This window comes from Neofelis nebulosa, chromosome 7, assembly GCF_028018385.1.
Source record: "Neofelis nebulosa isolate mNeoNeb1 chromosome 7, mNeoNeb1.pri, whole genome shotgun sequence".
NCBI classification, from domain to species: Eukaryota; Metazoa; Chordata; class Mammalia; order Carnivora; family Felidae; genus Neofelis; species Neofelis nebulosa.
The window spans coordinates 143,134,149-143,159,128 of record NC_080788.1 but is presented as its reverse complement, the minus strand read 5'-3'; the positions used below and the strand labels follow the sequence as shown (position 1 = coordinate 143,159,128).

The following is a 24,980-nucleotide window of genomic DNA, read 5'->3' as shown; positions in this document are numbered from 1 at the left end:
TTGACACAGACAGGAGAGCTGCTAGATCCCATGCCGGGGAGATCAGGTGACACCCAGCAAGGGCTCTGACAGCCTTGAACTTCCGAGGTAATAATCCCATTTTTTTTTTAAGCCCAGCTTTGAACCCTTAGTTAGACGTTGTTCAGTTTGGGATTCTAGAACTTCATGAAACAATAGTTTTAAAAAGGTTCAGCAAGTGAAATAAGCCAGTTACAAAAGGTCAAATCCGGCAGGATTCCACTTATCTGTAGGGTAGTCAAACTCACAGAGACAGAAAGTGAATGGGGGGGGGGGGGAGTGGCACCAGGGGCTGGGGGCGGGGCTCGGGAGTTTGAGTTTCACGGAGTTTCAGTTCTGCAGGATGACAGCGTCCTGGGGATGGGCAGTGGTGACGGCTACACAGCAGTGGGAGAGTGATTAGTGCCCCTGAGCCGCAGGGGCTACTCAGGAAGACGGTTAAAACTTCCTAAGTAGGCAGTTACCAGCCTGAAATGACCCACTCTTGGGTCAAGGCCCGCGGTGTGGGCCCTCGGGTCAGTGGATTGTGCCGAATGTGTAACAGCAACCTCTAAAAAAGAAGCTGCTGGTCTGGAGTGCACCGAGACTCAGACCGGAGGCCTGGGGGCACCACGTGAACTGGCCTCAGGCAGCTCTGAGCTGGGCAGGCCTCCCCGGGCAGGGAGCTGGGTTCTAAAGGACGTGAGAGGCAGTCGGGTGAAGAAGGTCGTGGAAGGCAGGGCCGCAGCCTGTGAGGATGCATGTCAAGCACGTCTGGACTTTTTCAGAATCCAAGGGTGCTGGGGGGGAGGGGAGGAGGCGGCCCCCGGGGGCCAGGGAGGCAGGTGGGAGGCGGTTCCAGATTTGGGCCTGTCCTCCAAGCTATGGGGGAACTTTCGTGGGACTTTGAGACACTCAGAGATAAATGGGATTTCTGTCTCAGAAAGTGAAGCAGGGCGATGGGAAGGGAAACGGGGGTGAAGACAAGGAAACATGTCCGGAGACCCCACCACGAGCCAGGGAAGGGCACGCAGGTCTGAGCCAGTACGTGGCATGCAAGGCACACAATGAACCCGTCTCCTAAGCCCCCTCTGTGTCCATGATGGTTCCCATCACTATGCATCAAGTGTAACTGGGCACTCGGCAACGCTGTGTTGAGTGCCTGGGTTCAAATCCCAGCTCTGAAAAGTGTCAGCCAGGGGGACCTTTTTTTTTTTTTTTTTAATTTAAGTTTATTTATTTCCTTTGAGAGCAAGAGAGAGAGTAAGTGCACAAGCAGGAGAAGGAAAGGGGCAGAGAGAGGAAGACAGAGAATCCCCAGCAGGTTCTTCACCGGCAGCGCAGAGCCTGAGGCAGGACTCGAACTCACAAACTGTGACATCATGACCTGGTCCAAAATCAAGAATCAGTTGCTTAACCAACTGAGCCACCCAAGGGCATCCCTGGGGGACCTTGAGAAAGTCACCCAAACTTCGGGGCCTCTGCTGCCTGGCCTGTCAAAACGGGGATCATCACGGGCACCACGTCAAAGGGGTACGGCGAGTATAAAGGGGGCACTTGCAAAGCGCTCAGGCCCGAGCCGCCTGCTGCTGCCTGCCGAGAGCTTCCCTTCCCCTCCCCCCACGGTCTACACAGCACAGCGGGGCCTACACGGGCAGCCAGAGACGCAGGGGCCCCGGCCCCACCTCCCAGAGCACAAGGTCCGGTCTGGGAACGACAAGCGTGTGGTGAGAGCGTCATAATTATGTACAAGATGCGGTATGAACACGTATTTGTATCTAATTAAATTACAGCGACTCAGCACAAGACCATTTTCAAGGGAGGCAGAGATCACACACGGAGCCAGATCTCAGTCTTTGGGAGCACTGGTGTGTGGGCAGTCCTGCTTAATTACTTTCTAAAGGACTAATTTGGTGGAGCCACGCTAACGAATGATTATCTGTATTAGAGCTCCCACGCGGTCCCCGAGGAGCAGTCTGCGCGGCTTTCGCCCAGAACAGCTAAGCGCCGCGAGTGACGCCCCAGCGGACGAAGGCTCCTCCCTCAGTTGGCCTCCTAGGATCTACAGCTGTTGATGGCACCGTAACTCCGGCTAAGATGTGGAAGGACGCTCTAGCAGAAGCAAGTCCGAAGTCCACCCACTGGTTTCTCGACTGGAGCGTATTTTTCTAGGAATGGTGAAATTCTCGTTACATAAAACAACTTGGGGGGGGGGGCGCTGATTTAAGAGCCAAATCGCGTGTAATGTTAAAAAATGCTGGTTATGGGGCGCCTGGGTGGCGCCGTCAGTTGAGCGTCCGACTTCAGCCAGGTCACGATCTCGCGGTCTGTGAGTTCGAGCCCCGCGTCAGGCTCTGGGCTGATGGCTCGGAGCCTGGAGCCTGTTTCGGATTCTGTGTCTCCCTCTCTCTCTGCCCCTCCCCCGTTCATGCTCTGTCTCTCTCTGTCCCAAAAATAAATAAAAAATGTTGAAAAAAAAAAAATTAAAAAAAAAAAAAAAATGCTGGTTGTGCCAAGAACTACCTCGTTGTGGCAATTACTTTGGCTGAAAATAATGTGTTTGGAGCCCGCTGCACCGCAAAGGGCTCTTGACAAATGTTTCTCCTTATGGATTCAAGAGCCGGCGTCCAGCTAGCGGCATTCTGTGATGTTTGTGCAGACGAGTGGGACGCCACCGGGCCAGTGGCGTGTCTGGCCTTTTGCCGACAAGGTCCCTCGCCTGAAATGCCTGGTCTTCTGAATCCCTCAGTCCGCTCGTTCTTTGATGAGGGGAAGAGTTGGGTGTCACACGATGTCATACACCCACACTGCATAACAGCCTCTTAATTGAAAGTCTTTGGTGCCCCCCTCCCTCCCCGGGCACCCAAGGCCTTTAGGGGGGCTGCTGGCTGAGCCAGCTCCTTCCGCCCCCCCCCCCCCCCACCTGCCTGAGTCTGGCGAGGCCTTTCCCCGGTGGCCACGTGGTCATCTATATACACATGCGATAAAGAACACATCAACACAGACTTTATTTCAAGCAAACAGAGAAGTGGCCTGACAGCTTTCTCCAACCACGACTTAGGGTACACCTGTTACACGTGAGACACTTTGCCCGTGCGTGTGTCTGAGGAGGTGCGATGGGGCCAGGACGGTGGTCCCTGATCCCACTTAACCAGCGTTGACCAGGAGAGCCGTTAGGGACCAGGAGGGCATTGCTGAAACACAGCTACCGAGATGATCACCAAGAGACTCTGCCCAGAAGGCAGTGACAGCCTAATGACACGTGAAAATAAGCCACAGTGACGGGCCTCTGGGATAATCGTGGTAACAGAGATTTATGGACTAGATGACCACGTGGCCACCGGGGAAAGGCCTCACCAGACTCAGGCAGGTGGGGGGGGGCAGAAGGAGCTGGCTCAGCCAGCAGCCCCCGCTAAGGGCCTTGGGTGCCCGGGGAGGGAGGGGGGCACCAAAGACTTTCAATCAGGAGGCTGTTGTGATCAGGTCTGTCTTCCAGAAAGAGCATTCCAAGTGTCAAATTCTTCCCTAGGTGAGCTCATCTCTACCGTGGTTTCAGCTGCTATGTACTGATGGCTCTCGAATTTTGTATCCCTATTCCGGACGCCTCCCCAGCTCCGCGCCCACAGCCCACAGCCCACGCAGCCCTTCAGCCTGTATGGCCCACAGTCCCTCACACCCGCAAGCCACACCGTCATCTGCCTGCCCATCCTTCTAGCTCCTTCTAGCTCTGCAAATGGCGCTCAGATGAGCCAGAGTCTCGGTGTCATCCCTGGCTCCCTCTTCTCCCTGACCCCGATGATGCACGTCCTGGTGAGGTGGCCCTAAGTGCCCCTCGAGTGGAAATCAGCACCACAATCCCCTGGCTTCACGCAGTGGACTCCGGCCCCCTCCCCCTCTGCTTCTAGCCTACCCTCCACATTGCAGGGGGAGCCCCCTTTCAAAACTCCCTGAGGCTCTGACCACGTCACTCCCTTGCCTCAAAATTCTCTGCCACGTTCTCTCTGCTCCTCAGAAGAAGATGAAACCCCTCAGTGTGGCCGAGAAGCCCCACTGGACCCTCCCTCCTTCATCTCAAGCCACTCTGCTCCTTTTTCTTTCCCCGTAGGAGACCTTTCAGTTTCCAAAAGGACCTTCCACTCTCCACTTCCTAATCCCTCGCCCTGGTCTGGAGGGCTCTTCTCCCCCCCACCCTGCCCACTCCCCCCACCCCCTTGCAGTGTCTGACTTCCACTCATCCTGGAAAGAAGAACTCACACAGGCCTTCCTTAGGAGACGCCAATACTCATGCCCCGAGTCCAAGGCCCTGCAACCCTCTACGAGGTTCCTTAGACTTCCTAGCACCTTCTATCCCTGGGGTCATTAAGTAACTCACTGTGAAGGCAGCACTGAATGTCTAGCTCCTGATGAGCAACACGTTGACAATGTGCACCTTGGAACACCTTGAAGGGGGCTGAGACTGGCAGAAAGACAAGTTTGGGGCTGCCATTTTTTTCTAATCTATTTATTTTTGAGAGAGAAAGAGAGAGAGGGAGAGAACCAGCAGGAAGGGGCAGAGAGAGACAGAGAGAGAAAGAGAGAGAGAGAGAGAGAGAGAGAGAGAGAGAGAGAGAGAGGGTCCGAAGTGGGCTCCACGCTGATATTGCAGAGCCCGATGTGGGGCTCAAACTCACAGACCGCGAGATCATGACCTGAGCCGAAGTCGGATGCTTCACCAACCGAGCCACCCAGGCACCCCCTTGGGGCTGCCATTCAAAAACACAAACAAAAACCCCGCTGAGAACGACGAGCTTCTGAACGGAGCGGCGGGGATGGATGGATGATCAGCAGAATCCATGACGCCGAATGAGACTGGAGAACGGGGGAGAGAGAAGTCCAGGATGATTATTAGGGAAATCTAGGGTAGTTTATTAAGCCCGGAGAGTTCAGTTCTTTCCCAGACAGCTGGCAGAATAAATATTGCAATTTAAGACACAACTAAGTATTCTGCAAAAAGGTGGCTTTCCACACCAAGAGTATTTTCCAACAAGGATACAGCTTTAGAGGAAACAAAATTGGAAGTATGTCTCCCTAACTCTTCTTTTAGAAATTAGTTCTTTAAAGAAAGAGAAACTCTTGCAAAGAGCTATTTCTTTAAAGTAAAACCAAAGAGGATGTGCACGTGTTCCTGTGTGCACCCCAGGACACCCCCAGTCCCGGACCGCATTCAAGCCCACTTGCTGCTTCCAGCAGAATATTAAATCTATGTGTCAAACATCTAGTGAGAAAAGCATGAGGCTTCTGGGGGTAGGATGCTAGACTGACAGTTCCATAGCATTGCGAGTTTACAGCACACTTTTTTTGATTACCGATGTTTCTGCTGGCATTTAAAACATTTTGCTAATACTAGAAACCCCCTATTAATAAGCTAGGACTTTAAAGATGAAGAAGAAAAATTTTTTTTCCAAAAGCGGGGCGCCTGGGTGGCTCAGTTAAGCACCTGGCTCTTGACTTCGGCTTAGGTCACGATCTCGAGGTTCGTGGGTTCAAGCCCAGTGTCAGGCTCTGTGCCGACAGTGTGGGGCCTGCTTGGGATTTTCGCTCTCTGGCCCTCCCCCGCTCACGTGCGTGCGAGCACGCGCTCTCTCTCAAAATAAGCTTAAAGATTTTTTTCCTGAAACAGATTTTTATAAGTAGTACCAAATACCATCGATTTAAAGTCCTTACTAATAAAATCAACGCTTTAATGTACGGTTTTTAATGCCGCTGTGATTAAGTTTTTCACGTTACTAGTCTTACGGCCTGACCTGATTACAACACTACCAACAAAGACGTTACTCCTCTTTCCTTATCTACCTTCCACCCAACTAAAGTGTTTATTTTTTAAGAGGATATATAAAAAGGCTCACACTCTCTCAGAAATTAGCAATAACCAACTAACAGTTACTTTTTAAGCACAGTTTTGTGCATTTTCCACCAAAACGCTTGGGTTTGTTTATAATGTCATAAATGCTTGTGGTTTGGCTATAAAATAAATTCCTTGCCGGGTGGAGAACCAAATGTACCAATAAGAAATTCTTGGGGCGCCTGGGTGGCTCAGTCGGTTAAGCGTCTGACTCGGTTGTGGCTCAGGTCATGATCTCATGGTTCGTGGGTTCGAGCCCCACATCAGGCTCAGCGCTGACAACTGCAGAGCCTGCTTGGGATTCTCTGTCTCCCTCTTTCTCTGCCCCTCCCTTCCCCGCTTGTTCTGTCTCAAAAATAAACATTAAAAAAATTTTTTTTAAAGATGTTCAAGATTTTAAACAAATTATTCTTAATTTTCAAAATATAAATCCTTAGAAATTAAAAAGATTTTCTGTTTCAAAACTAGAAAATATAAACAGCAGTAGCTCAAAAGACTAATAATGGTGATTTCACAACACGTCTGGAAGTCGCAGGTACCATTGACTTGACCCGCCACGGTTATTAAAAAGTAACACCGGGGGTGCCTGGGTGGCTCAGTCGGTTGAGCATCCGACTCTTGATTTTGGCTCAGGTCGTGACCTCAGTTTCCTGAGTTCCAGCCTCACACTGGGCTCTGTGCTGACAGTGCAGAGCCTGCTTGGGACTCTCCCTCTCTTGCTGCCCATCCCCTCCTTGCGCTCGCTCTCTCTCTCTCAAAATAAATAAACTTAAGGGGCGCCTGGGTGGCTTGGTCAGTTAAGCGTCCGACTTCGGCTCAGGTCATGATCTCACAGTCCGTGAGTTCGAGCCCCGCGTCAGGCTCTGTGCTGACAGCTCAGAGCCTGGAGCCTGTTTCCGATTCTGTGTCTCCCTCTCTCTCTGCCCCCCCCCCCCCGTTCATGCTCTGTCTCTCTCTGTCTCAAAAATAAATAAACGTTAAAAAAAAATTTTTTTTTTAATTAAAAATAAATAAATAAATAAATAAACTTAAAACAAAAAAAGTAACACCTGTAGGAGAAGAAGATCAGGGAACCAGTAGTTAAACTATGTACCGGCTTCAGAAGGAATTTGATAGTCTCTCATGACACCTTCCAAGGGAAGACAGAGACAAGGCTACTATCCAGAATCATAACCCTTTAAGGCAATGACCAACTTCCATATTATGATAACGCTGAAATATCTTTTTTGAGCACCAGGATTATTTACAGCATCACACCCCAGATTACAACGGTGTTGTAACTTGATAGGGCTTTGCATGCTAGAGGAAACTCACCCTCAAAAAGGAAAGGTAAAAGCAAGAAAAGAAAGAGCTTACCCATCACACATATAAAACAGACAAGAATTTTAGGTGAAGATCAGTAAGAAGTACAAAGCAAAAGAGCTATTATCTTAGGCTGCATTACAAGAAGTATAAACTTTAGAATAAGGGAGGTGAAGTATCCTACTCTATTCTGCTCTGCTTAAAAACCATGTCTAGAATACCACATTCAGTTATGTCCAATTTTAAAAGACATACAGACGAAAGGAAACACATGTAGATCAGGCAATCCAAAATGATTAAAATTGTATCTTATGAGGCATATCTTTTTTCCCGATGGTAATGTTTAGCTAGAAGAAGACTTCAGAAAGAGCAGCCACAATTGTTTTCAAACATGTGACAACCTAGCGTATGGAAAAGAGATTAAACCTATTCTCTGTGGATCCAAGATGCAGAACTTGGGCCAAATTTTGAGCGTACATAGGAACCGGCAGCCTGAACTGTCCAAAGAAGGAATGGACTGCATGGAGAGAGAGGAGTTTCCAGTCCCTTGGAACGGCTCAAACAGTAGCTATATACCTTCTGAAGCATCCTCCCATCCAACCAAGATTTCAAGCCCTGGAGGGAGGGGTGCACCGGACCAGGGTAAGGGTAGGGGGCAGGCGAGGAGGGCCAGGGTGCTATACTCGTGCCACCTCGGCGGAAGCAGCTCTGTGTTCATCTGCTTTCCATTTGGGTTCCTGGGTGAGCTGTGCTTTGAAGAAGCAGGTCAAAGGCTTAAGAAGGTCAACCACAAGATGAAGTAACCTGTTAGGTCCCCTCAAAGGCTGAGATCTTCCAACCCATGGCCTCTCAGCAAGGGTGTGCACAATGCTTCCTGGTGAGCCCCAACTGATGGAAAGTATCCAAAGTGACTCAATGAAATAGCAACATTTTATTCTTTGCTCCCACTTCCCTCTTTCCTCCAGTTCTGCTCCTCTCTCATCGGCAAGGTGCAATGTAAAAAGAGGTAGATAGTTTCGACGTCAAAAGATTCAGATTGGTTCCTTAAAAATATTAAAGCCAGAGCTCCCATACGACCCAGCAGTTCTGCTTCTGGGCATCTGCCCCAGAGAAGTGAAAACACAGGTCTACACAAACGCCTGTATACGAACATTCAGAGCATCGTTCTCTGTAATAGTCAGAAAGTGGAAACAGCCCCAAACCCCATCAGCCGGACAATGGATCCCCAAAACGCGGTACATCCATAAAATGGAATATTATTCAGCCATAAAAAGGAACCAAGAACTGGCACATCCCACCACCTTGGACAAACCTTAAAACACGATGCTTAGTGAGAGAAGCCCGACACAAAAGGTCGAATGTCGGGATGATTCCGTTTACATTAGAACATTCAGAATCAACAGAGACAGTAAGCAGATTAGTGGTCATCAGGGTCTCGGGCAAGGGGGGGGACAAGTGACAAGGGGGTTTCTTTCTGGGCTGATGAACATGTTCTAAAATCAGATACCGGTGAAGCGGGCACAATTCTGTGACTACGTGAAAAGGCACTTCATTGTATACTTTCAAAGGTACGTCAGTCATATCTCAGTAAAGCTGCTAGTGAAACAAAAAAAGATTCAGAACCAAGCCTTTCGAGTCGTGTGGCTTCATAAAGTCACCAAATCTCTTTGAGCCTCAGTTTCCTCCTGTGCCAGAGAGGGAGGTAACACCACTTACCTCAACGGGAGGCTTTGGGGAAGCCAGGGAGTAGAGAACGGTTAAGTATTTCCCAAATCCTAAACTGGCTTATCAATAACTTTTCTTCACTTTTCAACTGGTGCGGTTTTTCCCAGAGCAGTAAAAGAAGTCTGCGGTTTCTAGCTCGTTTGACAAGAGTTCTAAGTACTTGGGAGAAAAGAAAAGAGAGAGAAAAACAAAAACACACACACACAAAAAACACTGCCCAAGTTTTCTCCTAAAGTCAGGGTACCAATATCTGAAAGAAGAGAATGAACTACACATCGCCTGGCTTTACACGTAGTATCCGCTGCAAATTAGGGGGCACAGCAAGGAAAAACAGATCAGAGGAAGACGGAAATTTCATTCATTCGAACAAAGCTTTCTTTTTTTTTTTTCAACGTTTTTTTTTTTTTGTTTTTTTTTTTGGGACAGAGAGAGACAGAGCATGAACGGGGGAGGGGCAGAGAGAGAGGGAGACACAGACTCGGAAACAGGCTCCAGGCTCCGAGCCATCAGCCCAGAGCCTGACGCGGGGCTCGAACTCACGGACCGCGAGATCGTGACCTGGCTGAAGTCGGACGCTTCACCGACTGCGCCACCCAGGCGCCCCAACAAAGCTTTCTTTTCCCGCTCGTTTACATATTTATCTTGCCAGCAGGATGCAAACTGTGACCGTCCCCCAACGAAGAGGGATGGCCTGGATTTTCTGAAGCTAATATGGAACTATGACTTTTCAGCTCCTGTCACCATCAAAAGCTGGAAGCTTCAGCAACATACGAAAACGGAGGAGTTCATCTATGACACTGTTGTAGCCTGGCCATTGTCGTGTAAATCTCTAATTTAAAAAGAAAAAAAAAGTCTGTTTTTGAAGGCAGCTAATGAAATACCCACACGTTTAATTTAGTTCTTGGGGAAACAGTGTTGCTACGATCAAGTGCTTTAATCGAATCATCATAGTCATTAACTGAATTGTATTCATTTATATTTTCACTTAATGGAAGCCTCTTAAAGTGAAGAATTTCACAGCAAAACATCTGTTGCTTAAGACAGCACCCGTTAACGTCCATTTCTGCCCCCATAAACTACTCGTGCTGTAAAGTTTATTCATATGGTAACCAAAACATAATAAAAACAGAGCTAAGAACCGTCTGAGGAAAGAAATTCAACAGTTATGATTCATTCACTTGTGTGATGAAATGATCTTACTGTTGGAGTTTAGCTATTTTAATGTGATTTGTTCTTAAACTGTTACCCATGCAACATGTAAGAGCTGGCCTTTACTTGCTTCTAGACATCATTTCCAGTAAAATACTTTATCAATACTGCTAAACGAGCAATTAACAGCAAAAAAAAAAAAAAAAGGCAGAAAACCAAAATACTCATGAATAGATGTGTAGGTCAACTTTACAACTGAGCTGCTATTTAGGAACATATGACCAGGCCCCCAAACAACTGCTCAAATAAAAATATCTAGGCTCGTTTTCATAACCTAAATCAAACTGTCAGCATATATGCCCACATATTAATGTTTCAAAACCCTTCCTGCCTGAAATTCACTTAATATAATTTTCAGCCACATGCTTTTCACAACTAACATAAAAGGATTTTTATCGAAAACATGTAGGAGGCTGTACTACCTTCACATCAAAAATAGCAATTCAAGAGGCGCCTGGATGGCTCAGTCGGTTATGTGTCTGACCAGCTCAGGTCATCATCTCACAGTTCCTGGGTTCGAGCCCCACATTGGGCGCTGTGCTGACAAGGGAAACCTGGAGCCTGCTTCAAGTTCTGTGTCCTCTCTCTGTGTCTGCCCCTCCCCCGCGCTCGCTCGCTCTCTCTCTCTCTCTCTCAAAAATAAATAAACATTATTTAAAAAATAGTAATTCAAATAGGATTGATTGTAGGTCATTTAAGGAAACTATTCAAAATTTTGCCGAGAACTCTATTCAACCTATGGGAGAGCAAAATCAGACCCACGACTGCAAACTGTGAGGGATTCCAGTGGCTCCCAGAGCATCAGATACACTCTATCTGCCTTCAACACCTCCTAAGGACCGAAAACACAGGGCTTCTGCTCTGGGAAACCGCTGTTACATCTGGAGAGTCAAAACTTTCATTCCACTGAAGAGCGCATTACTAAGTTAATGAAGGCCTGCATGTGATTAACATGAAAATTATAGGCTGCTAAAACGATCAGGAAAACGCTTCCACGAAAAAGAGATCGATTCCACCAGGAATTAAACTATCATTATAGAGGAACAATCAACACACCCAGGGATCTTCATTGCTACAGCTAATACCTCCCATTTGCAGGCAGGTGTTGATGAGCTAGAAAAGTTTCCCTAAACCACAATTACAATGGCAAAAATAAATTGCTCAAGTTGTCACAGCACCTAGAATGCCAAATTATTCGCAAATTCTATACAACACACATTGTTTCTTCGTTGACAAACTTTGGGGACCCTCTGATAAAGCAATAAATCCGACGTCAAAAAAAAAAACTGGTTAACTTTTGTGCATGAATTATCATACGTCGGGTTCTCATAAAATATGCTGTGGTGTGAAAATCTTTTTCAACCCTGCTAGTGAGACTAAATAAAGCCTTTCAAGCACGAGAATATTACATTTTTCTTTTAAAGATGTCATATTGGTAGTTATTTACTGTTTCCCTCCTGTAAAAAAAAAAAAAAAAAAAATTTTTTTTTAAATGCAACAAGATCTGCCAGCCCGTAAACAAAACAGTGCGAGCACGTTCCAGCCAGGTTCGCCGCTCCCGTGCACCGCGCTGCACGGCGGCGGTTTCCCCAAAGTAGAACTGACCGGCTTCGCAGGCTGCGGCCGCCACGAGCACCGCGCACCTCCCCAGGGAGTGCTGTGCTACTCGGCGGTCTGTTTTCCGAGTTCCTCCCGCGGACCCTCCCGGGCGGACGCGAACCGGGCGGCCCCGAGCAACACGTCCCCGCGCCCGCGGCCGCCCCGGCCTCCCCACGCGCCGCCCGGCCCCGTGCGCTCCGCGGGTCCCCGGCACCCCCGGCCGCCGCCCCGCGCGCCCTGGCGGGCCCGGCGCGGGCGCGGACGCGGGGCCCGGGGCGCGGGGCGCGGGCGGCGGGGGCGAGCCGGGCGCGGCCCGCGGGCCTGCACAATGCGCCCGCGGCGGCGGGAACGGCGCGCCTCCGCCGCAACTTTGCGCGGCCTCCCGGCCCCGGCCTCGCCCCCGCGCCCGCCCCGGCCCCCGCCGCCCGCGGCCCCCGCCCTCCCGGCCGCCGCCCCTCACCGTTGCAGAACTGGAGGAGCGAGGACGTGTCGTACAGGCTGCTGTAGCTCGAGAAGCCGTCCTCCATGCTGAGGCCGCCGGGCCGCGCCCGCTCCCCCCCGGCCCGGCCGCGCCGCCGCCGCTCACCCCCACACTGAGCCGAGCCGAGCCGCGGCCGGCGCTGGCGCTGGGGCCGGCCCTGCTGTGGCGGCGGCCGCGGCCGGTTACCATGGCAACCCCGGGCCCGCCGCCGCCGCTGCCGCCGCCGCCGCCGCCGCCGTCGCCGCCGCGCGGGCCCGACGCCGGCGCTGCCGGCGCTGCCCGCCAGGGGGCGGCCTCGGCGGGGCGGCGGGGCGGGGCCGGGTGCCCGAGCGCCGGGGGCCTGCGGGGGCGCCGGGGCCGGACCCCGCCGCCTCTCGGGACCGCGGCGTCCCCGGGAGGGCGGGACGCGGGGGGGGGGGGGGGGCGGGGGACAAAGGCAGCGGCGGGGCGGGCGCGCGGGGAGCCGGGCCGGGGGGAGCCCCTCCCCACCCCCACTGCGGGCGCGGAGGCCCGCGCTGCCCGAAGGCCCCGTCCCCGCGCCCGCCCGCAGCTCCAGGCCCAAACATGGACTGCGTGCCAGCCCATTTCGGCCGCGTTTCCCCCTCGCGGCGGCGCCGCGGCGCGCCCCTCTCCCCACACGTTTTCCGCCGCCACGAGGTCCGGCCTCCGGGGAGGATTAGCGCGGGGTGGTGACTCCGCGCGGCCGTCGGCTCGCGGGCGGGGAGAGAGGCGGCCGGCCGCTGCAAATGGAGGCCCGGGCACCTGAGGCCGCACAGTCTGGGCGGCCTGGGAAGGAGCCACAACATCTGCTCTGCTCCTTCCCCTCTGATCGGCCCCTGCGGTACAGATTTGTCACATTACACACTTGTTAACTGGTTCCAGGAGCCCAGAGAGCTGTGTGCGTTCCGTCTCGGGAAGACAGCGAGTTCCGAACAAGTTCCATAGCAGGAGAGGCACCCGGACCCACCAGTGTGTAACTTTCCCAGCGCGCGCGCGCACACACACACACACACACACACACACACACACACTCACACACTGCATTAATGACTGGAGTTCCACCACGCTCCGCGTCAAGTACCGGTGCTGGTAAATAACCTAGGAGGAAGCAGGAGAGAAGAATGTCTCCGTTGGATGGTCCCCTGGGCGCAGGAGAGACTGCCAACATTTGAGCTCCTTGTCACACAATTGTTACAATTCACTTACACGATATAACCACATGTGATTCCCTTACATGTTCTAATTCACTTACACGTCTGAAGGGTTGCAAGTTGTTAGTATTCGCCTGTATGGGTTGAACACACTGTAGGTGAAATGAGAAATGAGTAAAAAGTTTCCATCAGGACGGTGCGTGGGCCTCACTGGGTTCAGAGGCAGAAGCAGAGGGCGTGGTGAGGGCGGGGGCTCTGTCCCTGCAAGTGGCACGTTTGGCGTCTGGGTTAGTGACAACTGGCGCTACACATCACTGGACATCATGGGCAGAAGGGAGGTTGAAGACCTTACCCCGGACCTGGTCAGGAAGACCAAGCACAGGGGGACAAGAGGGATTGTTCACAGGAAAACCACGTGTGGGACGCTGAAGGACTGCAGGCACTGTTGGTTTGACCGTCCCAGTGCTTGAAGGACGATGGGAAGGACAGACAGCATGAGTGATCCGGGGTCTGCTATGGGCCAAAGGGCTGGTCTGATAGGAATGAACGGCTTGTATTGCAGACAGGTGGGAAATGAGATTGCACAGAGGCGGGGAGAGCCCGGTAGGAGAGGCCCGGAGGGCCGGCGGAGGAGTCTGAACACAGCCGGCAGGAGGAAGGTGGGAGGCTTGCACACAAGCCAGTGGCTGCTAAGACTGCATTAGAGAGATGAGTCTGTGTGTGGACAGGACAGCAGGGCCTGGAGCTGGAGTGGCCCAGGGTGAGGCCAGGCCAGAGGGAAGAAAGAGAGACTGAGGGTGGGCCAGAGGGACGTGCCTGTAGGGCAGACAGCCGGAGAGGTGGGAAAGCCAAGACAGATGGCAAGCATCCCACTCAAAATGCCTGGAGCAAATGGAGATTGGAGATGGCCTGCCAGTGAAAGAATGGGATTTGGGTAGAAGTTGTTAATGGACTTTCTAAAGGTGCGAATGGAAAGCCAACAGAAGCAGGGCAGAGACTATTGGTAGCTAGGAGAGAAGGAACTTCCAAAGGAGCGTCAGGAAAGAGAAACAGGGAAACCTCACAGGACGTTGTCAGAAGACCATGGGGGAGGGGAAGGGGGGAAAAAATAAAAGTTACAGAGAGGGAGGGAGACAAACCATAAGAGACTCTTAAATACTGAGAACTGAGGGCTGATGGGGGGCGGGGGAGAGGGGAAAGTGGGTGATGGGCATGGAGGAGGGCACCCGTTGGGATGAGCACTGGGTGTTGTATGGAAACCAATTTGACAATAGATTATATCTAATTTAAAAAACCACAAGCATCTGAAAAAAATAAGTGAAAAACTATAAGCACTGAGTGTTGCAAACAGGTGGGCGTTTTCACAGAATTCTCTGCAGGACGGATCATGGAGGATGAGGCCTCCATCTGGTAGCAAAGAGCTTGCTGGGTGGCCAGGAGCATCTTGGTGACCAGTGGGGACAGGAGCCAGGGCCTGCTGGTCATCAAAAGATGAGCACACGTAGATGCGTGTTTGAGAATTTTGGCAGGAAAAGGAAATGCGGGCCAAATACAGAGGGCAATGGAGGCAGCAGGGTCACAGAAAGCCACCCCGGCCACCGACCAGCACAGGTAGACTGCAAGAGGCAGGTGCTATAATGGAAACCAATTTAACGATAAATTTCATATTTAAAAAATAAATAAATAAAGCGTAAAATTAATGATAAAAAATCAAATCAATCAATCAATCAATAAAATATGTGCATGAAAAAAGAGGCAGGTGCTATAGAGAAGGGGGTTTTAGAGGACAAGACTTAACGCAGGTGCACTGTGACCTTTACCCTTGTCTGTCTTCCCGTTTCCCACCTTTCCCCCTTCAAACCCCATCCTAACCCTACCCTTACTTCACTTGGCAGTTTTACATATTAGGATACAGCAGAGAATTGGTATAAAAAGCTGACTGTGGCATTCTTAAACTTGGAAAGGAAATGATAATTATAAATAAGTGATTAAAAGAGGGTTCTTCTGAAGAATGTTAATATTCCTCATTTATGACTTTAAAGATATGATCTTTGACCACAACTAAGGAGAGTTAACTAAAAAGAAAATTCAGAAGTGGGGCAGGAGAAAAATTGAGCTGGAGATTTTCAGAGAAGATGTTACTTGCACTAGAGCAAAATTACAATTAACAAGAGCTCAGTCCACTTGCTTTTGAGATGATAAAGATCGTTATCACGCTCTTAACCTAGAATATGAAACGGCTATGTTTTGGGGGCGCCTGAGTGGCTCAGTCGATTGAACTTCCAACTCCGGCTCAGGTCATGATCTCACGGTTTGTGAGTTCAAGCCCCGTGTTGGGCTCTGTGCTGACGGCTCAGAGCCTGGAGCCTGCCTGGGCTTCTGTGTCTCCCTCTCTCTCTGCCCCTCCCCTGCTCATGCTCTGTCTCTCTCTCAAAAATAAATAAACATTAAAAAAAAAAAAACAACTTAAGAAAAAGATCCATGGGGAGAGTCCAAGAAAGATCTCTGAGCACTTAATTAATGATGTATGGGTTTTGCACCCAAACACTTAAACAGTCTGTTGTTCTGTGTCATTTTGAAATACTTGGTGGCCCAAGACCAGAAACTGTTGTCATTGTCATAAGCGATGTATACTCTCAAGGACAATAGAACCAAAGCATTCCGTGGCATTAATAGAACCATATTGTACAATGTGTGGAAAACAGATAGGAAAATAAAAGCTCTGTAGCCTTTATTCACAGAGAAGTAATAAAAAACAAAATTACCCAGAAACGTAGGCCTCGTGTGTCTATTGTTTAATTCAGCATTTCTCCAAAAATAGTTAATCCAGGACCAGGCACCGTGCTTGGGGCTGGGAATATAGCCACAGAACACAGTATTTTCCAAACTGCCAGTGTGGCCGTGTACTCGATTTAAAGAGTCATATGTGCACTTCAAAGAATAAAGTAGAAAATTCTACTTTAATGGGCACGTACCTACAGGAATTGAAAGCAGGGTCTTGAAGAGATATTTGCACAGCCCTGTTCATAGCAGCAACATTCACAACAGCCAAAATGTGGAAACAACCCAAGTGTCTGTCACAGACGAATGAAAAAACAAGATGTGATGTATACATAGAATGGAATATTGTTCAGTTTTTAAAAGCAAGGAAAATCTGACACCTGCTACAACACGGATGAACCTTGAGGACCTTATGCCGAGTGAAATAAGCCAGACACAGAAGGACAAATATTGCATGATTCCACTTGTATGAGGTCCCTAGAGGAGTCAAATTCATAGAGACGGAAAGTAGACTTGGGGGTGCCAGGGGCTGGGGGGGGGGAAGTTAGTGTTTAACAGGAACAGAGTTTCAGTTTGGAATGATCAGAAAGTTCTAGAATAGATGTTCGTGATGGCCGTGTGACCGCATCATTGTATTTACTGCTACTGACCCCTGCACTGAAAAGTGGGGAGTCTGATTATATTCTAAGAGCAAAGAAAAGTTGCCCTTCACTTAGTGTTGTGGGTTAAACTGTGTCAGCCCAAAATTCGTACGTTGAAGGACTAACCTCTACTACCCCGGAATGTGACCTTATTTGGATGCAGGGTCTTCACGGAGGTCATGAAGTCAAACTGAGGTCATTAGGGGGGTGCCAAGGTGGCTCAGATGGTTAAGTGTCTGACACTTAATTTCAGCTCAGGTCATGATCTCACAGTTTATGAGTTCAAGCCCCTCGTGGGGCTCCTGGGTGACAATGAGAAGCCTGCTTGGGATTCTCTGTCTCCCTCTCTCTGCCCCTCCCTTGCTTGCTCTCTAACTTTCCCTCTCTGTCTCAAAATAAATAAATAAACATTTTCTAAAAATTGAGGTCATTAGGGTGGGCCCTAATCCAATAGGACTGATGGCCATATACGAAGAGAAGGTTAGGACACAGGAAAAGTGGACAGAGGAAAAAGACAGTTGTCCAGAAACCAAGGAGGGAGGCCTGGGACGGATCCTCCCCTTGTGGCCCTCGGAAGGAGGCAAGCCTGACGAGCCCTTGATTTTGGCCTTCTAGCCTCCAGACCAATGAAGTGATCAATTTCTGCTGCTTAAGACCCTCTCCCCCACTCCCCTCACCCCCCAGTGCATGCTACTTGGTTACAGCCGCCCTGGCAAATTGACATAATATAGAATCCCAAAGTCAAGGGTTGGTTCTTCCATGGATTCAAAACACCATTCACTACTGATACCAAAATATAAAATACACTCTATGATAAGATTGTCACTCCATAAAATGAAAGGCAATCAGAGATTCTTGGCATCAATAAAGAACATTAAACTCTTCGGTCTCCAACCTGCCTGTACTGTTTCTACAACATCCCTGACAAATGGTCTCTCGGCCACCTCAGAATGGAAGAGCTTGAATTATTGAAAAGATTGTTGGTTATTTTTATCCCGAATCGCCTTTCCCAAAGCATTCTTCACAGACCGCACTTTTGTCCGGTTGATCGAATCTCCGGTGTCCCGGTGTAGGCTGTCTGCTCAGGAATCGTGCAGGAACAGCCTGTGTCCCAGTTTCCCCAGCTCCATTCTGTGACTCCAGGGTTAACTTGCCCAGAGAGGGGTTAACGATGCCATTTCATTCTCTGTGGCCTCTACCCCATGAAGGGCAAGCATCTTGGCACAGACTTTCAAGTGTGTGCAGCACTTGACAGCAAATGCTGTCCTTGGCCTCTGACACGCCCCTGCCACACCATGCTATCGGCAGCTAACGTTCATGACTCTCAGTCATGCCATGCACTTGACTGCTCTGGACCCCTGCCCATGCCCCAGCCCAGTGTGCCTTTGCCTTCCCCTCCCGCCAGCTTAGAGGCTGAGTAATCCTGTCTGCTACACTTCCAACATCTGCTGGTACTTTACTGTATCCCTTATGTTAAGTTGGCCTTGCCTTAACTGGTGTGCGTGTGTGTGTGTGTGTGTGTGTGTGTGTGTGTCCATCCATCTCTCCCAGGAGATTAGATGCTCCAGACACTGGTCATGCTGAACATAATGTTGAAAGTAGTTGGCGCTGAGTGAATGCTGAGTGAATGAATGAATGAATGAATGTGCTAGACAACATCGGTTGCTCATAACACACGATAAGCTTCCAAATGCTTTGTTGCATTCTCCAGGCTGAAGCCCCCCATCCATCCTGTGATGTAGTCTCTCAACCCTTTGTCTGAATAGATGCCCACCTCGCTCAAACGGGCTCTTTTCTCCTGAATCCTGGACCCACAACCGAATACAATAACCTCAGCAGACCGACCGGTGTGGCCTTTCCTTTTAACAACTTGGATGTTATGATTCTATTAATGCAACTGAAGCTTGTATTGATTTTTTTTTTTTTTTTTTTTTTGAGCAGTCAGGATGTATACTCTTGGTTCATGTTGAACTTCCGGTCAATTACAAACCTATCAGTCTTTTCAAATGAACTGCTCTTGGGTCTTCTCCATCTTGTACTGAGCTAATCGATTAAAAAAAGAAAGATCTAAAGACAGGATTTATCTTTACGCTGTTAAATGTCATTTTGTTGGTTTCAACCCATCCTCTTAGCCAACCCAAATCTTTAAGCTCTGATATCTGGCATCTAAGGCATCAGCTTTCTGACGATGGGGCGTGTGCCATCACAAACTCTTTAATGCCCTCTTTCATCCTTGTAATCAACAGACACGTTAGCAGCACAGGAGGGGGTGGGACTCCGTGCACCCATCCCGACGCCTCACCAGCCGCATCTCCGTTGCTGTATTTATCGATACTCTAATATGTTTGTCCAACTAAATATGCAATTGCCCCAATTGTTTGTTCACCCAGCCTATTTTTCTTGAGTATGCACAGTGTTTTGTGAAGGATCTCTACCAGTGCTTTGTAAATCCAGTCTGGTAACGCCACGAAAAGAGAGAACAAAGTTGGTTTGGCTCTTAGGAACCGCATCTCCTTCCAAGATCATACGTGCTACCTCTTCAAAGATCTGTTAAAATGTTTGCTCGGAACCCATATTAAACCCATCAAATTTATCAGCCGTTATTTTCCAGAAGCCAACTTCTTCTGTGTTGGGGAAAATTATGACATTTTTCCCTTCCCAGTTTTCTGCAATGCCCATCTGGTGAGGTTCGAGATGGTTTGTCAAGGCCCAGAGAAGGCGGTCGCGGTAACTAAGGAGCGCCCACCATTTCTCACCTATCTTTGGGCTCTTGGCAATTCCTCTGGGGATGTTTCTTCTACACTCCTCAGTTTTACAACTGTTCTCCCTATGGGAGAAAAAGAAACCCACAAGGCAGAGTGCAGAATATGCAGACAGCTTTCAGAGTCTTCCAAGGCCCCTGGTCCCCCTGCTCACGCAGCTGCCGCCCCAATGAGCTCACGTTGCCCCAGACCCTCCCTAGTGGGCTGTTCCTGGGGCTCCCCCTGTGTGCTGCCCCCTGCGGCAAGTGTCCTTCCACTCAGTCTGTAAGCTCCACTCCACTGGGCTCTTTTCTCCTGAACGAGATACAATAACCTCAGAGTCCTGCCAGAGTCCCCACCTCCTCTGCTGCTTAGGGCAGGCAGCACGTCCACGTGTGCCAAACCAACCTGCCTTTTGAAACTCTGTAGAAACTGGACCATTGACACCATGGGAGCTGGGCTTCTGCTCTTGGCTTTGTGTCTGTTCACCTGCCCCGCCCCCACGCCTCAGCCCCTCAACACCTCCCCGCCCCCCAGCAGCCAATGTGGAGTCCTCATAGCATTCTCCTTGGTCTCACGCCCGGGAACCTGGTCCTCACGTTTGCAGGCACAAAGGTGAGTCAGCTGTAACTCGGGGAAGCTGGCTCCTGACTACCTGTGCCCATCCTGTCCTAGACGGCTGGGGCGGGTCAGAAGCACTGGCTGGGAAACAGCACACACAGCCTTATCAGGGGCCTCTCTCCAGCCTCATTCCGCTATCACAGGACTGTCGGCACCGGAGAATCATGAACTTCTGAGCCGTCCACACTTGACTTGTTAATAGTCCAATGGATTTGAAAACTCCTTACTATCCGAGAAACCCATGGCTTTTCTCCTCTCAGAAGGTTATTCGCTCAAAAGTGTTCTTTTTTTGTGTGTGTTTAATTTATTTTTGAAAGAAAAAGAGAGAGAGTGGGGGAGGGAGGGGCAGAGAGAGAGGGAGACACAGAATCCGAAGCAGGCTCCAGGCTCCGAGCTGTCAGCACAGAGCCTGATGCGGGGCTCCAACCCACAAACCGTGAGATCATGACCTGAGCCGAAGTTGGGCGCTCGACCGACTGAGCCACCCAGGTGCCCCGTCACTCAAAAGTGTTCTTGATGATCTGGATTCATCAAAATGATCTACAAGTTTTGAAGCGTCTGAATTGAAGTGGAAAATTTAGAGTAATGTTCGATTGGCTTTCCCTTTCTAGAGTTATGTGTGATTTAGGAAACTCGACATTGTGACTGTCTGTAATTCATACAGTCTCGCAGGTGTTGCAATAGATTACAAACAAAATCCCCGTTGCAACGTCTCCACTCAACAGTGTCATTTTCAGGAATTTTTGCAAGGTTTTATGGCAGTTTTTGGCATACTACCGACTAACCGCAGAGTAAATACACCAATATCAGGTCGGCTGTTCATCCCAGAGTGCTGGGGCAGCCAGATTTGTGCCTGTGTCCTGGGTGATCAGCAGTAGCCCCCCTGTGGCCCTGGGGTGTTCTGGTTTGGAAGACAAATTATATGGCAGTCCTAGCTAGCATGGAAAGACTTAGAATCTCTAAGTCTATACAAAATATTGTATATTTTAAAAATTATTGAGATTCACACAAGTATATTTAAAGCGCTACCTTAAGCTGCCTCATGGCCTCAAAGTTGCAAAAAATAAAGTTGCCAGAAATCTGAGTATTTATCTGGAAAGCCAAGTAAAAGACCTGCTTCTGAAGTTTGCCTTGTCCCTTCCCACCACTTCCATCACAGGCTTTTACATTTCTGTGGGCTGGACGCATAACACTTGTTTGTAATTAGCCCAGGGTCCTGGAAGCCTTGCTAAAATGTTTGCCTTTGGACTTTAGACTCCAGCTATCCCACTGATTAAGGCAAAGGTTTAAAGGGTCTTCTGATGAGAGATCAGTGGTGAGACACTGCTGCTCCTTCCTCACTCATGGCTTGCTCACAGACAGGGTGCTGACCATTGGCTCACTCCTTTGCACACACTGAGTGACCACTCTGGGCTGGGAACAGAGGACACGAGGGGGAATAAAGCACCAGCCCAACCCTGGGGGTCTCATGGTCCAGGAGAAAGCATATGCACAGGAACACACCAAACACACAGGAGGGGACCAAAGCTCAATGGGTGCCACTTGCCACCCATGCATGAACTCCAGCCCATGCTACATGTCTGTAGGGTGGGTAGTACTGCCTCAGTTTTACACATGGGGTAACTCCCCTGGGAGCAGAGGGGCAGGTGCCTCACTTGAGGTCACGGGGCTGGTGAGTGGTGGAGGCAAGGTTTAAAACTGGTGCTTTCAAGTCCAGACCCTCATTGTACTGTTCTCAACGACCATCTCTGCAGCTGAGGAAGACATTTGAGAGCCGAGGGGGAAGGAAGGGAAGACTTTACCCAAGAAGCTGGATAATAAAAGCTGACATCCCTGCATCCCCAGAGGCTGGGCAGATGGAGACGAGCCAGGGGTGGATGGGCCCAGAGCTCCAGCCCTGATGGCCTGGGAGATGAGACAGTGGGAGGACAAGGGGAAGCTGTCCAAGAAGAGGCTAGCATGTCTGGGAAATGATGAGCCACCCAGCTCTGTTCAAGCCAAGCATGGGGCAAGGAGGTCAAACTGGAGGCCCCACTGTGGAAGGTCTGGGCACCCCTACTAAGGGGTTGGCTTGGCCTGTGGGTAACAAGAAGTCCCCGGATGCCACACAGTTAGGCTGTGCCTTAGGAAGGCTGATGGGAAAATGTGTGTAAACTGGACCAGGGGACACTGGGGACATGAAAACAATCCAATGGACCCCTGGCGTACCTCTAGGTGAAGTGGTAAGACCCTGGGCACCGGCCTCCCAGGTGGGTCAGGAATGGGCTGGCCAGACCAGGCTGCTGATTCAGAGGACACCAAGGAAGGATGTCTTCTAAGGGAAAGGGAGTTGGGGGGGGCGGTGCAGGAAGTGAGGTGGGTATGGGGAGAAGGCCATGGTTTGGGCAATGAGGATACCACTGGGGACCCAGAGGCTGGACAGCTGAGTAGTGACAAGGCCAGAGGGCTAGAAGTGGCCAGGATCAAGCAGTCACACAGGGAGACTGTGTGACTCCCTCATGGGCAGCATGGCCAGGGTGGGGGGAAGGGTACTTTGTCAGGGTGAGAAGAGTCAGAGGAAGGGAAGTTGGTGACAATTCAAGGAGGTAAGAGATGGCTGCTGGGACAGGCTTCCGGAGGAAGTGGGTACTCTGCGGGGGGAGTCTCCTTGGACAGAAGGATGGAGGGCACGTCTTCTGGGAGGGAGGGTCAGAAGGACGAGATGCATGGAAAGCCACAAAAAACGTGAGGTTTCCTTTATTTGTTCAACAGATATTTTGTTGGCAACATAATCGCCCTTGTAATAGAGACTTAACAGCGGCCTTCTAGGGAAAGGCAGTGGACCGAGCACGTTCTGCTGAAGCTTTTCATGCCCACAGGCAGGGGGGATGGAAGGAAAGGATGTCAACAGAACCACAGGCTGGGGAGCAGGACAGGACAGGTATGGGCTCATCTGCCCCCAACAAGCTGCCACTGAAGCCAGTAAGGCTGGGGCAACCAAGAAGCACCCCATCTGCTACCACAGAGCCCCCCAAAGGTTCAAGGACTGACAGCACCAGCACCTATGGAAATGAGGGGCACAGGAGACGCTGGAAACAGGAGGATTAGCCAAAAGTATGCTTAGGAAGCTACTACGGACTGAATCACATCTCCCTGAATGCCTATGTTGAAGCCTTAACCTCATCGTGGCTGTATATACAGATAGGGCTTCAGGGAGTAATTAGGGTTAATTGGGGTCATAGTGGTGGGCCCTAATCTGATAGGATTGTGGCCTTATAAGAAGAGGAAGATCTCTCTCTCCACACCCTCCCAATCCCTCTCCCTCTCCACCATGTGAGGACATAGTGAGAAGTCTGCTGTCCACAGCCAGGAAGAGGGCCCCGTGGGTACCCTGAGCTGGGACTTTCAGCCTCCAGAACTGGGAGCAAATAAATTTCTGCTGCGTAAGCCCCCCGCCCATAAAGGTATTTTGTTTGGCAGCCCAAAGTGACTGTGACAGAAGTGGCTAGACCCCTTCCCGATGCCTATCCTCTCCCTGCAGAAGATTAGAGTTTTAATCTCTGCAACAGGGGAAGTAGGGGGTTCTCTGCACCAACAGATGCCAAGGGGTGCCATCCTGAAGATGAGAAAGAAGTGATTGCCTAAAGCTGAACGAGGAACCATCCTCCAGCCCCCTTCCCACCCTCAGCTCTGGCAATCTTGGCAGCCAAGTGTCTGCTCATGGGAGACCCTTCTGTGGGGAACATGACAGACCTGAAGTTGTGGAAGGTCAAAGGTCACAGGGGAGTCCTCCTGTTGACAAGCCTCATCTGTGGACTCAAAGCTTCAGGCAGGTTTTGAAGGTCCCTCTCTAAAATGTGGATGGAGGGGCTGAGGTCTCTAAACACTTGAGAAAATATAAAAGGATGAAAGGAGGGGAGTAATAAAGGATAAAAGGAGGGGCCTGTAATCCAGGCCCAGACGAACCATCAAGCGTGTAAGGCTAAAGATGTTTTCAGTCATGCAAGTTCTCAAAAACTTAGCTGCCCTGTGCCTCCTTTCTCAGGAAGCTACTGCAGGATGTGTTCCACCAAAGTGAGGGAGTTGCCAAGAAAGAAAAAGACGTGAGATCCAAAAACCAAGGAATCGGATCCAGGAGAGAGGTGAAAGGAATCCCCAATGATATGGGATGAGAGATCGCAAGGCATCAGTTGTGGAAAGGACAGTAACAATTTGCCAGCAGGCAGCCAGTCAGATGTCAGCCAGAGGACACAGGTGCTGGAGAAATGCCACCAAAAGATGAAACTGGAAACTATTGAGAGGAGATTTACACACAAGCCAGAGTATTTGGGAGATGATGTGGTGATGGATACATACAAAACAGAAGACAGTTACTTACTCCAGGAAAACAAAAAGTTGTAGAAGAAAGGAAATTCAATCATATACCACATGGCTTAACTATGGAGAGCATTTCATTGTCACAATAATATAAACACATAATGATCAAGTAAAAAAATAATGATATGACACAAACTTGACCAAGGAGGTGAAAGGCCTGTACTCTGAAAACCATAAAACACTGATGAAAGAAATTCAAGGTGACACAAAGAAATGGAAAGATATACCATGCTCATGGACTGGGAAAACGAGTATCGTTAAAAGTTCCATACTACGCAAACTAATCCACAAATTCAATGTAATCCCTATGAAAATACCAACGGCATATTTCACAGAGCTAGAACAAATAATGCTAAAATTTATATGGGACTACAAAAGACTCCAAATAGTCAAAGCAATGTTGAAAAAGAAAAAAACTAGAGGTATTGCAATCCCAGATTTCAAGATATACTACAGGGACTTTTGGATGGCCCAGTCAGTTGAGCAGCTGACTTC

At 49.8% G+C, this 24,980-nt stretch overlaps 1 protein-coding gene across 5 annotated transcripts in view; it reads right to left on the bottom strand.

Annotated features, from left to right (window-relative positions):
- The window catches only part of EML1 (EMAP like 1), a 188,796-nt gene that overhangs the window by 120,565 nt on the left and 43,251 nt on the right, over nt 1-24,980 (bottom strand). The window contains exon 1 of one of the 5 annotated variants that reach the window (XM_058740260.1): nt 12,174-12,368. The exons of 2 other annotated variants lie outside the window; for them this stretch is intronic. In XM_058740260.1, coding sequence (XP_058596243.1) covers nt 12,174-12,240 — 67 coding nt within the window. In that variant the 5' untranslated portion in view covers nt 12,241-12,368. Of the gene's footprint in view, nt 1-8,896; nt 9,092-12,173; nt 12,369-24,980 lie in introns of those variants that run through there. 2 more of the 5 variants (XM_058740262.1, XM_058740264.1) reach the window with 2 other exon arrangements.